This window comes from Magallana gigas, chromosome 2 (assembly GCF_963853765.1).
Source record: "Magallana gigas chromosome 2, xbMagGiga1.1, whole genome shotgun sequence".
In the NCBI taxonomy this organism is placed as follows: domain Eukaryota; kingdom Metazoa; phylum Mollusca; class Bivalvia; order Ostreida; family Ostreidae; genus Magallana; species Magallana gigas.
This window is the reverse complement of record NC_088854.1, coordinates 22712977-22726735: the sequence shown is the minus strand read 5'-3', so window position 1 is coordinate 22726735 and position 13759 is coordinate 22712977. Positions and strand designations below refer to the sequence as shown.

The following is a 13759-nucleotide window of genomic DNA, read 5'->3' as shown; positions in this document are numbered from 1 at the left end:
AGTTGCTGTGGAGTGGGACAATAAACTTGCTATTGTCCGAATAGTCAGTTAATTGGTATTTCATTATACAGAAGAAAACTTTATTTGTCAGCGATGCAGAATTTCTTGATGATAAACAAATTAGAGTTAAATCAAACTTTGTATTTAATGCGGCGATCTTATTAGGTCAGAGGTGTTCCGAGTTTAAGGTGATATGGGACACTTCCATGTTGTGACGTATTGTTTATCGAAAAAAAATGGTCATCTAACTCCTTAACGCAGTGGGTTAGAGGGTTTACTAGGAACCTGTAAGTCATGAGTTCGAATCCCGCTGGGGTTTTTACAATATTTACCTTTTCAAATATTTTTAAAAGCTATTTTTTGGTTAAATATTGTAAAATTTGAAAATTCTAAACCGGTGAAAATTTTTCAATTATATAGTACTTTAATCCACATTAATATCGACAGATGTCCCATACCACCTTAAAAAGGAGGGAAATCAAATTCTGCTGATGAATGGTTTTGATGACTATTCACCATGGGCAGATAGCATGGATACTATTTTAAATTAGATAAAAAGGCATGTTTATGTGGGCGCCTTCTAGTGATCAATTTGTCCGTCTGTCCATCCGAGATTGCTTGACTGGAGCATAGCTTCTCTCCCCTTGGCCCAATCTGGCTCATACCTCATCCACAGGGTTCCTTTGGTTGAAGGATGCACAGTGACCTTGAACCATGTTTTTAGGTATAAGGTTAAGGTCATAGCAGAATTATATATATAAAATCCTTGTCTTGGGCATATCTTTTTCCCCTTTGGTCCAATCTGGCTAATACTCACAGAGTGTCTCTATGGTTAAACGATGTGCAGTGACCTTGCATGAAATTTCTAGGTAACGGGTGAAGATCATATCGGATCATGCAAAAATCCTTTTTTGAGAGCATATATAATTTCTACTAACCCCTATTTGGCTCAGACTTCACATAAGCAGAGCTTTTGAGTAAAGGGTGAAAGGGTGTGTAGTGACCTTGAACCTATTTTCAGTGAAAAGAAACTGTGAAGGTCATAGCAGAATTATATTTTTAAAAATCCTTGTCAGGAGTATATCTTCTCTCCCTTTGCTCCATTCAGCCTCATACTTCACCCACATGATGCCTTTGATCAAAATATATGCAATGACCTCGAATGATATTTGTAGATGAAGAGTCAAGGTCATATCAGATCACACAAAAATCCATATTTTAAGAGCATAGATATACTCTCCTTTTAGCCCCTCTTTGGCTTATTTTTTACCTTTACCGAGTTTATTGGTTAATGGCGTGCAGTGACCTTGAACCAAGTCTGTCAATGTGAAGGTCATAGCAGATCTTTTTAAAATTAGTTTTAGACAGTAGATTATTTTCCAAATATGCTTAATCTTTGTCAGTTTGAACAAAAATGCATGTTTGTTAGGGGGAATGAAATTGAATTAAAAGTTCTATGCCAGCTGGAAAAATTTCAAGTTCAAGGTCAAGGTCAAAGCAGAATTCTCTGAAATAACATAAGCGGGGCCCTTTGAAATGTTCACAATTTCAATGTTGTCTGGTTCATAGTAATTTTACATAGAAAATATTCACAGAGGTACAGTAAAGTAAACTTTACATCGATAAGTTTCTGACAATTAATGACGCAACGAGCACACAGTACGAAAGGTCAACCCTTTGAAAAGCAGTGAAGAGGAAAAGTTGCTCAGAATTATCTTTTAAACAAAATTGATTTTTTACGTAAATTTTAATTTTGAATTCTGGGTTAAGAAAAAAGATGTTAGTTCAAGGTTCAAGTTATCTTGTACCTAAAATAAAGTCAAATTTGTTAAGTCGTACTTAAACACATTGATTTTTTTGTTTAAAAGTCGTTCTTGAAATGGTTAAGGGTTTTTGGTTAAGTCGTACTTAAAATCATTCGGATTATGTTAAGTTGTACCAAGAATCATTCGATTTTTTTTATCTTTTTGTACTTGGGTTTCTTTGTTACTAGATTAAGAACGCTGCATCTTAGACGTACTTCTAGCGTTGCTTTCGACATTAGCGGAAAACCCACTCGTTGCTTTGCAACGAGCTTTGCTCTAGTTCTTCTTATTCTTCTTATTCTTCTTCATCCAAATTTGTCCAAGCCGTAACTTAAATACCCTTTGACATTAAGACTTCAAACCTAGAACATAGGTAGATGGTATTGCGAAGGAGTGCACGCCACCAAAATGTTTGACCTTGACCTATTTTCTTTTTCAAGGTCAAGCATTTTATAAAAAATAGAGTTTGGACTATAACACAAGATTCCTTAAACATACAAACTTTTAACTTGTATCATAGATAGATGGTATATAGTCCAGTTGAACCTTACCAAAATTTTTGACCTTGACCTTAAAATTTTATTTCAAGGTCAAATCAGAAAAAGCTTCATTGTTCACCTCCTAAATATTCTTTGACAGAAGGACTTCAAACTTTACACAAAGAAGAATTATAATACACTGAGGTGTACTATTGATAAATATTTGACCTTGACCTTGTTTTACTCAAGGTCAGCTTGAGAAAAAATAATTAAATTTTGTCTGGGTGGTACCTTAAATACCTTTTGACATTAAGACTTCAAACTTGGAACATATGTAGATGGTATTAAGAAAAAGTGCAGGCTATCAACATTTTTGACCTTGACCTATTATCTTCTTCAAGGTCAAGCGTTTTATAAAAAATATAGTCCGGACCATAACACAAGACTCCTTAATCATACAATCTTTTAACTTGTATCATACATAGATGGTATATAGTCCAGTTCAACCTTACCAAAATTTTTGACCTTGACCTAAAAATTATATTTCAAGGTCAAATCAGAAAAAACTTCATTGTTCACCTCCTAAATATTCTTTGACAGAAGGACTTCAAACTTTACACAAAGAACAATTAGAATACAATGGGGTGTACAATTGATAAATATTTGACCTTGACCTTGTTTTACTCAAGGTTAACTTGAGAAAAAATAATTAAATTTTGTCTTGGTGATAACTTAGATACCTTTTGACATTAAGACTTCAAACTTGGAACGTAGGTAGATGGTATTAAGAAAAAGTGCACGCCATCAAAATTTTTGACCTTGACTTATTATCTTCTTCAAGGTCAAGCGTTTTATAAAAAATATAGTCCGGACCATAACACAAGACTCCTTAATCATACAATCTTTTAACTTGTATCATACATAGATGGTATATAGTCCAGTTCAACCTTACCAAAATTTTTGACCTTGACCTAAAAATTATATTTCAAGGTCAAATTAGAAAAAACTTCATTGTTTACCTCCTAAATATTCTTTGACAGAAGGACTTCAAACTTTACACAAAGATTAATTATAATACACTGAGGTGTACTATTGATTAATATTTGACCTTGACCTTGTTTTACTCAAGGTCAAATTAAAAAAAAAATAATTAAATTTTGTCTGGGTGGTAACTTGGATAGCTTTTGACATTAAGGCTTCAAACTTGGAACATAGGTAGATGGTATTGAGAAGGAGTGCACGCCTCCATAATTTTTGACCTTGACCAATCTTGTGTCTCAAGTTAATTCATTTTCTAGACTGTATCATATATGGATGATATCTAACATATAGCTGACTTCATTCTTTTTCACTTATTAAATTTGCCCCATATTACAATCCTTTGGGAGAAGGGGAGACATGTGTTTTTTTGTATAAAAAAACAATACCCACTAGTTTTTTTTAAAATGATCATTTTGGGGTATCACTTTCGAAATTCTCATATTTATCTCTTCTGCCTTGAAGACTACCCTTGATACTTGCATACTGTATGTCATCATTACAGGAACAATATATCTGTGCTCAGTCTTATTTATAAATGTTTAATGAGCTGTCAATTAGAATGTTTCCCTAATGATGACTATAATGACCCTATTTTTTATGGATGAAATGTGAAGCACAACCATGTGAAGGTCTGTGGGGGGGGGGGGGTAGCAGTCTAAACCCCCTGGAAAAATTTGATTATGAGCTTTCCTCCCTTGAAGGACAGACCATGTTGATTATGTTGTGTATTTTTTTGTATTTTTCACAGAAATGGTATTTGTATATATGTGTTACTTAGTTATTGAATGTGTTCAATCAAAAATCATTGAGAAGACTGGATGATTATAAGAATTGGTCAATCAAACATCTTCAAACTTACTCTATTTCTCTAAACACTATTAATTTTGTAAAATCCACGTGCATTCTGTTATATTATTGGTCATATAAATCAAAATCGTTTCTGTTTTGAAGAACAAAAAAGCCATTTTATGAAATGGCATTGACCCCTTTATATGCTCATTGTAATAGAACCATTTAACCATTGTAATATTTGTGTGTGGAGGAACGATGTTGACCAGATCATAGTAGCTAGATGATATTGCACGTGTCTTGTTGTGGTGTGTATGTACATGTCATGCGTTTAGTTTCATTTTAATATTACGCTACAGTGTTTTATTTGTTTTAAATTTATGACTGTATTTATGACGACACAAGATGATTTGCTATACACATGTAATTCATGAAATGCTTTTTTGAATCTTTAATTAAATAAATTGCATTATGACTAACGTTTTTCAATCTGTTTTTTTTAAACATACAAAAATTAATTCTTTCTAAGTATGACGGGTTAGGAACACAAAGTTGCAATAAATTCGCACTATCATATTATATAGCAGAACATAAGTTTGAACTTTCATGTTTTGAAAATTTGAATTCATTTAATTTTAATTTCCAAAATACATCTACGTAATTTACCGTATTTTTTTAATACATTGCACACATCCTTTTAAACTGTAAACAGTACACATACATGTTGGGTTTTTTTTTCAATTATGCTAGAATTATTTTGAACACAATCACAGAGTAAATTAAACTTGTCACCGTTACTGCTTCAGAATCCTCAGCCTTGTTTTAAAAGTAATTCAATTAATGCTAGAGGAATTGGAAAGCATGCGAATATTCAGAATGCACTGAATTGAACTTCTAATTTCTTCAAGTCAATATGCGTTACATGTACTTACATAATAATTTAACAAGGACAAAAATTATTTTCTGCGTGCGTCTCATTCGTTTCTTGGAGAGCATCGCAGGAAATGACAATGTACAGTTCAGATCAATTTCAAACATCAGGTGTATCCATCAAGTCGTCAAACGAGAACTGTCCTGCTTTTGTAGAAAAAATGCGTAAATTAATATATTATAATAAGCTGTACAAGTTCAACATCATGAACTGGTCAAGGAGACAGCTATAATTTCAAATATATATAGCATTACTTGAAATGATCGACTTATGTAGACTATTTGAAAATCGAATATATGTTGTATTGGTTGTGGTTTGCATGGAGACTGTGAGTTTCAGAGGGTATTTCATGCGGAGTAACAAGACATACTAGTATGTTTATTTTATATCGGGCGTGGTTTTAATTTGAAAATTAACAATATTTCTAAACTTTCGCTATATGTATATTCAATTTCTGTAAAAAAAAAATGTTCTAGTATTTTCTCTCTATAAGGTTTATCTGTTTTGGAAACATGAACGAAATATGTTCTTTTTTTCAATTCATATATAATTGTCATTTTAAAAAATAAAACATTATTGACATAGCTGGACACGATTTATTCAAATAAAATTTTAGCTCTACATGCAGGGCCTTATTTGCAAAACAGGTTTTTCATTTCCTCATAAAAATGCAAAAATAAGGAAAGAAAGAAAAAGAAAAAAATCGCATAATAAAGAAAAGCTAATACCAGTTTTTCTTTTTTTATAGTACGACGAAATCTGCTTGTTTTCGAAAGTACATGTATGCTATTTATCTACTTTAATAAGTGTACTAACTGCGTCTAAAATCTCAATTTGTCCTGGAGACAATGCATCAATATTGTTCCGATTTATTATTAACCAATAAATAATTCTCCATGTTGAAATAGCTTTCTAATCATAATCTTGTGTAATTTTTCCGGAAATATCATGTTTGATCGGTTCAAGGAAATGACAACTTTTAGAGTTATTTCGCTTTGATGGAATGTGAAACAAGATAACCTACATGTGGTGATATTATGTCCACATATAGCGTTATCAAAGGAACCCATAAGCTGACCCGAGGTTTGTGTGTGTTCATAACGAGACCGTTTTCATCCATGAGTAACCGGAGGCCGAAAGTTTACGTTACTCGCCGGGTTCCGCCGGATGGACTAGAGATTCTGCGGCCGCATTGTGAGATAACTCAGTGGGACAGCGAGAAGCCTGTTCCCAGGGCTGAACTCATTCGACAGATAGCTGGCAAGGATGCACTGTTCTGTCTGTTGACAGATAAGATCGACGGTGAAGTTCTAAATGCAGCAGGTATGTATTTCTACAAGTAGATAGTTCCCATTATATCTAAACATAAAATAAACTGCCCCTGATGCTGATACTAGGCCTATCACACGTTAGTACACCAAGTCTTAAACCATGCGCGGATCCAGAAAATTTTCCGGTTGGGGGGGGGGGGGGGGGGGGGAGTAGCCGAGGGATAATTTTGGGTAAATTTACTTGACCTATCTGCATTTGAAACGTTTGAAATTTCCGAGGAGGGGGGTCTAGATCCTCTAGATCCACGTATGTAAGCAGTATGGTTAAAATTAAAATGGTTATGCAAACAGTTTTGAACAATTTCTTGAAAAGTGATAACCATTGCTGAAAACCAGTTAATTATTCATATTGATGTAGTTCGGGTTGGTGAAATAGTCATTGACAGGCGAGGTATCTCTGACGTGATGCCTGACAGATATGTAACGCCTTAGATTAATTCACCGCATTTCTGCAGAGTGAGAGGTACACATGTAGTACATGTATAATTATAACTGTTACAGTATTTTTGCTCTCTAGTCGTCGCTTTCCAAAGTTTTATTCATATAAAACTTTTACTGGATTTTCGTGATTTAAAAAGAAGAAATTGAGGGTATAAAGCGAGCCACTAAGGAACCAATATAGAATGTTAGGTCCCTTAATTCTATTTCAGTATTGTAAATCGGTTTTGTTTAGACTGTGTCAAAAACCCAGTGGATACGTCGGTATAAATTGTCGAAAACGTTAACGTGTAGCAGTGTCTGTTAATGTTTCTTACTCATATGATTAGGTCCTCAGCTGAAATGTATTGGAACGATGTCTGTTGGATACGATCACATCGATATGACAGAGTGTCGGGAGCGAAACATCCCGGTAGGATTTACCCCGGACGTTCTTACTAATGCCACCGCCGAGCTGACCGTGGGTCTGCTGCTGGCCACATCTAGGAGACTCATTGAGGGTGAGGAACTCCACCACAGATCTGCGCCTATGATACAGCGCACTTATATTAAACAATGAACTTTTTTAATCACGCCTCTTACCATTCTTCTATCTTATATTAAAATTATAATTTTGATGGAACTATCTTATTCTCTTTTGAGAAGTGGACAGGCATAGCCTACATCCACTTCTCTTCGCAAGCCCTCATATTTTGATTCTGGAAAACGTGTAAATGTCAGAACCAAAGACGGTTTACACTTCGACCCATGTTTCGACTCCAGTTTCCCTGAATTTTCGTAACAGACCCATTATTTCTACATTTTAAACATAAATGCATCCATATATTACAAACAAAACACCACTAACCCGCTGTCAAATCATTTTCTCAACTTCTACATTCCGGTTTTAAATTATGAGATCATTCGCTATAGGTGGTTTAAAAAGTAGAAAATTTAGAGTCGGAAAAAACGGAAAATAGTGCTCCGATTGTAGACTTTAGATTAAAGGTATTTTTCTAAAATTCACAAAGCTATATAGAACGGTTTTACAATTTAAGACAAATTAACACAAATGCATACAATAAAATAAGTAACTTTGTCACATAAAACTCTTTATTTTAATCTTTCTTGTATGCTATATTAATCAATGTTCATTTTATTGTTAAAAACAGATGTAGACAAATTTTGTCACCATAAGAGATGGTTAAAAAGGGAAGACATACCACTTTGTAATTATTTGGCTCAGTATTTGTTTATACATTGTAAGATTAAGTTGATTCAGTTACGTTTTCGACATTATTGTCTTAAATAGGTTTCCAATTTTATCCGAAACATAAACATTCAATCTGCGCTGACCTAGATAAACAATGTGATACACACAATTTAAACCCGGGATGTAGAAGTTGCGAAAATGATTTGACAGCGGGTTAGTGTTGATTTTTTGTGATATATGGATGCAATAATGTTTAAAATGTAGAAATAGTAGGTCTGTTACGAAAATTCAGGGAAAGTGGAGTGGAAACATGAGTCGAAACGTAAACCGTCTTTGGTTCCAACATTTACACGTTTTTCAGAATCAAAATATGAGGGCTTGCGAAGAGAAGTGGATGTAGGCTATGCCTGTCCACTTCTCAAAAGAGAATAGAACTATCTATGTTGGCAAAAAATGCATATTATCAGTTTACATTGTCAAGGATTTCTTTTGACAAACCCGTGCACAGGGGCCAAACCTGTGGATCTGTGGTAAGATCAATACATCCATTCATCTTTTAAACATGTGTTTTTTTCTGATTTCAGCCTCCCAATCTGTTCGTGACGGGGGTTGGGGTACCTGGGACCCATGCTGGATGCTGGGTCACGGGTTGGACGGGTCAACTGTAGGTATCGTGGGTCTAGGACGGATCGGCATGGCGGTAGCCAGGAGACTGGCGCCCTTCGGTGTTAAAAGATTTCTTTACAGCGGACATAGTCCCAAGAACGAAGCCCATGAAATCGGAGCAGAGTTCGTGGATTTTGACGCTTTGCTGAGTAATTCCGATTTCGTCTTGGGTTGCTGCGCTTTAACGAAAGAAAACCAAGGACTGTTCGATAAAGACGCGTTTTCAAAAATGAAATCCAATGCCATTTTTGTGAACACTAGTCGAGGGGGACTCGTGAATCAGACAGATCTGTACCAAGCTTTGGTCAACCACCAAATAGCGGCGGCGGGTTTGGACGTGACGTCACCGGAACCGCTGCCGACGGACAGTCCCTTGTTAACCCTTAAAAACTGCGTGATCCTGCCCCACATTGGGAGCGCCACTGAGATGGCACGAGGCGCGATGTCCGCTTTAACAGGAAGAAATATCTTGTCTTTTTTGAGGGGAGAAGAAATGCCTTGTCGAATTTAATAACTGATATTAGTCGAAGCAGGACATCAAAAACTCATAAACATAAAACATAAAATCATGAACATATCCTTGGGAATTAAACTCTGGATCGATTTGTTGTCTAATGGATAAAAAGAAGACTGGATACTCAACAAATTACCCATCAGATATGCTTTAAAATATTATTTATGATATTTTTTGCCATAAATATTTATGATGATCAGTAAAAGAAAACTTCCAAATATTTAAAATTTAGAATTTGAACATCTTTCTACTGCGTTATACAAAGTTTTTTTCATCTAAAGTAAGGAGAATAATTATATTAATGTTATTTTTGTTATTCCGTTAAATTCTACTTGTTTCTGTAACATATTTCTTTCGATATGTTCACAACTGGATACACACAATAAGTCAATAACTTTTAATGGCGATATTTATTATTTTGTCGGACAAGTGTCCGCTCTTCACTAGCTGGTGTTTTATAAATGCTGCCTAACCTGTTTATATTTTATTTACCTTTTTATTCACATACTTGTTGTGAACAGGACACGGAAAAATACCCGATAATCAACAAATGAATATTAAACGTGATAAAAATATTAAAATTTATCTAATACTGTGGTTTCATTAATATTCAAGGGCATCAAATTTCGTGGATAAAGTGAAAATCACAGTTTCAAGGATACGTAAATTCGTGGCCAAGGACCCTATCAATACAAAATGTTAATAAAAATTGCACTTCAATGAACATTTAATTTCGTGGATCAACTAAACAACGAAATCCACGAAAATTAGTATTCAACGAATATTGATAAAACCACAGTAGTAACCAAAATATACGACAGCGAGGGAAAGAAACTTGATCGCCAGTACTTGAGTTATATTCATGAAGTCGGAAGGAAATTATTGTTGAATGATTTCAAATTGGAACACTCTTTCAAATAAAAGAGAACATAAAACTTAAACGTTTTCACTCGATAATTTTCTTCTATCTATGTAGGAGGAGCCACGTAGCACTCTGCGCATGGCGTGATCTGTACTGTTATACTAACTGACAGGCGAAGCACGTGGAATCCTGAAATAAAACTTAAATGACCGACTATAGAATCCTAGAGCGAAATAATATAATTCAGTGATAAAACTTTAATTTAGGTTTTATAATTAACACACAAGCTCTCTCTCTCTCTCTCTCTCTCTCTCTCTCTCTCTCTCTCTCTCTCTCTCTCTCTCTCTCTCTCTTCTGTAAAGTCCAGTATGTACGCAATACTTAAAAAAATCATAAAAATAATTTTAAAAAGTATTACCACGAAATGTGTGAACATTAATATTTTACAATATGTTTAAGAAATCGGGGATCAGCGATGCAAGTTTATCGAAAACCAAAGAAATGATTAAGGTCTATAAAAAAATCTAGCAAAATATTGACCAGGCTGAAGCTAGCACCCACTAACAGTTTTACTTTATTATCGGCATATTTTAATTAACATCAAGAAGATTTATGCATGAATAATTTCTCTGAGCATGGACAACTTCGGAGGCAGTAAAGCTTGCCTGGATAAAATTATCAATGCGTTTGTGTCTAATGAATTCAATTGAATATTGCTATAATAACATGCATCGAAAATCATAAAAATCCTCTTATGATTACAAAAATGGTGATTTTATTCTCATAAAAAAAATACCTTCAATCAAAAACCAAAACATTAGAAATTCAAAGATGAATTTGGAATTATTTTGTGTCAGCCATGTTTTGGCGTGAACCTTCGGGAAAAATTACAAGAGACTTTTTAGCTCACCCGAACTTTGTCATATTTTAGCATTCTAACGCTTGTCATGAATACCTCCTGAGGCCCTCTACCTAATCCTAGTGTTTCCATATATTTCTCAATGTAATATTTATTATAATATTATAGTTAATATTGTAAAATCTTCTATATATGACTTTGAACTTGTATGTCGGACAGGATTTATATAAGCAATGCCTGCTATCCCATCCGTATGTGATGATGTGATAATTTAAGTGCATAATTGAATATTTCTTTAAAAAAAAGAATTATTACTTGGATGTACTATCAGCATGTGTGACCATTTCTTTTTTGTTACCAATATGAAAAGTAGAATATTTTTAAACCATCTAAAAATGTTCTTCGCTTGATTAATAAACATTTCAGATGTAATGACTAACATGAATATGAAATTAAAATAGAATTTTAGTTTGCAATCAGCAACCTTACAGATCATCAAGTCAATGTTATTTTTTCTTCTAGTAAATTTGTTAATTTATCTAAGAGCAAAAGAGGATGAGTTACATGTAATTCAAAACTTCTACAAAGTTTACTTTGCATGTTTTTTGTAAATTCCCTTCATCAGATATGATAGGCCGATCTTGGTCCGCCGGACCTTAAAGCTCGCCTCACTTATGTTAAGAACTGCAATAATAAACCATAGGATGATAAACTAAAATCGCAATCCGAGTTATTCTTATTCAAAAGCACTCCCCAGTCATAGTAACGTGTATGTAAAAAACGTAATACCTATATATTTTTTTTTAAATAATAAATGATGTATGTCATGTAATGAATCATAAACACGTATTTTAAAAGGTTTAATATCCCTCTGCTGTTAATTTACCATATCTTAAAAAAAAAAATTCATATTGATATTCATGAAAGTCAATAACAATAGATTCAAATGAAACAAAGTTGAAGTAATGAAGTGCTGTTAGGTTTTTAAAAAATCGATAAATTAAATGTGTCTAATCATGATATGAAGAAAACTAGACATAGTGAATAGAAAAAGCAAACTTTTACCATCGCAGCATAAAATTAAAAATATTAACTGTATATGAAAATAATATATAGTTATATACATTACCAATATATATTCAAAACATGATGAAGTGCTGCTTTTAAGTTCAGAATAGAACCTTGTTGTATAGGTTTGTGACAAAAATTGCTTCAATCAGCAAGAGTTGTCTTTCTTTATGATAGACTATTGATGGTTTTACATACATGTTTTACATACAGTACATGATAAATTGCCACCATTTCTAATTAATCAGAAAGATTTTCTGTTTTTAAATTTGGATAAGATAATAGTACATGCAAATGGATCCATATGTTTTAGAAATGCTAAAATTTAAACCAGTCGTGAGAGCATTTTATTATAACACAAATAGGGGATTAAATAAATGATCTTAAAGTAATTATTGGTATTATCTCAATATAGGGATATATTGTCTTGAATAAAATGTTATATTGTTATTTTTTAAATTTTGTTGTCCCATATCTGCTCTCTCAGATAAGTAAACCCTTATCAATTATAAGCATTTGAAATGTTAAAATTTTTCAAACGATAATAACGAAGTCTAGAGTTTGCAATTGTCTTAGTCACGTTTTTCTCAATTATAAAAAGGCATTCACCTTTGTGAACGAGCTTTAAAAGAGAGAGAGAGAGAGAGAGAGAGAGAGAGAGAGAGAGAGAGAGAGAGAGAGAGCAAGCAAAATTTCATCAAACATTCTCTGGTTTAAAAGATCAAACACGTGTTCATGTTATGAACTAGTACATAAAATTGAGTCATGTTTTTAAAAAAAAATTCATCCATTGGGGGAGGGGACGAGGTATACATGTAGATACTGCTTCATTCAAATTCTAATAAATATGATTCGCTTCTTGCATTTTTTTTAAAAAACTTTTACTTTTTTCCCCATGCCAAAAGTTTGGGTTCAGTTCGTTTCGTCCATTTTTTTTTTATAGTTGAATATTAAATAAATGTCGCAGTCCAACATAAATTGGGTCCCAGCTCTGCCTCCCTTATTGCTACATGCCTAAATAATTGTGAGTTAACAAAAACAAAGTGAGATTATTTTCTACAGAAGCTATCTCTCTTACCAGAGGGATATTCAACATTAAGGGAACATGGTCAAGATTTTGGTCAAACTTCATTTTCTGTTTTTACTATTTATAATGCTTTATGATGCTTTAGGAATGCATTGCTAATGATAAATTGAAATTTGAGAGTCAGTTACAAAGTTATAAGCATGATACAGGGCTCACAATTCTTTGTCATGTAAACAAGTCTCGTGCCCTGTTTTTGTTTACATAGGTTCAATATACCGGTAAAAATCTTTTTCAAACTGATTTGTCGATCTTGTTATTCATTTTAAGCATAAATAAACAGTCCTTAACGATTAACATATTCATGTTAGGTCTAAAACTGAAATTTTCACTTCAACATTTAATATGTAAACAAAAGCTTTGTTTACATAGCAAAGAATTGTAAGCTCTGTAGCGAACTGCGTTCTAGATAGAACGCAGTTCACTATTCAATTGCATATAACGCAATCGGGCCCCAAATATGAATTCTAAATTTTGAATTGCGAACTGCGTTCTAGATATAACGCAGTTCACTATTCAATTGCGAACTGCGAACTGCCTTATAAAAACCGATTGCCTCTCAAATTTTGGTTGCCTAGCTATAAGAAATGCCTTACTAAAGCACTGTAAACTCTAAAATCGGGGGAAAATTTTTTGACTAAAATCGTGACCATGCCACTTTAAGAATTCGATTGTACTGAATTCGAATTTATAGCATCGT

At 33.5% G+C, this 13759-nt stretch overlaps 1 protein-coding gene across 1 annotated transcript; it reads left to right on the top strand.

The window, feature by feature from the left end:
- The first annotated feature begins 6021 nt into the window (after window positions 1–6021).
- On the top strand, window positions 6022–9334 carry LOC105338913 (glyoxylate reductase/hydroxypyruvate reductase). The gene is made up of 3 exons (XM_034446177.2): window positions 6022–6368; window positions 7144–7314; window positions 8591–9334. Exons 1-3 carry the CDS (start codon window positions 6083–6085, stop codon window positions 9181–9183), a joined length of 1050 nt encoding a protein of 349 aa, XP_034302068.2. The 5' UTR covers window positions 6022–6082; the 3' UTR covers window positions 9184–9334.
- Window positions 9335–13759: the final 4425 nt, after the last annotated feature.

Excerpts from the sequence above, each read along its gene's own strand:
- LOC105338913 (XM_034446177.2), top strand. The coding sequence starts at position 6,083 with ATGTCCACATATAGCGTTATCAAAGGAACCCATAAGCTGACCCGAGGT. Across the intron at positions 6,369-7,143 it reads TGAAGTTCTAAATGCAGCAG|GTCCTCAGCTGAAATGTATT; the intron begins GTATGTATTTCT and ends TCATATGATTAG. Across the intron at positions 7,315-8,590 it reads ATCTAGGAGACTCATTGAGG|CCTCCCAATCTGTTCGTGAC; the intron begins GTGAGGAACTCC and ends TTCTGATTTCAG.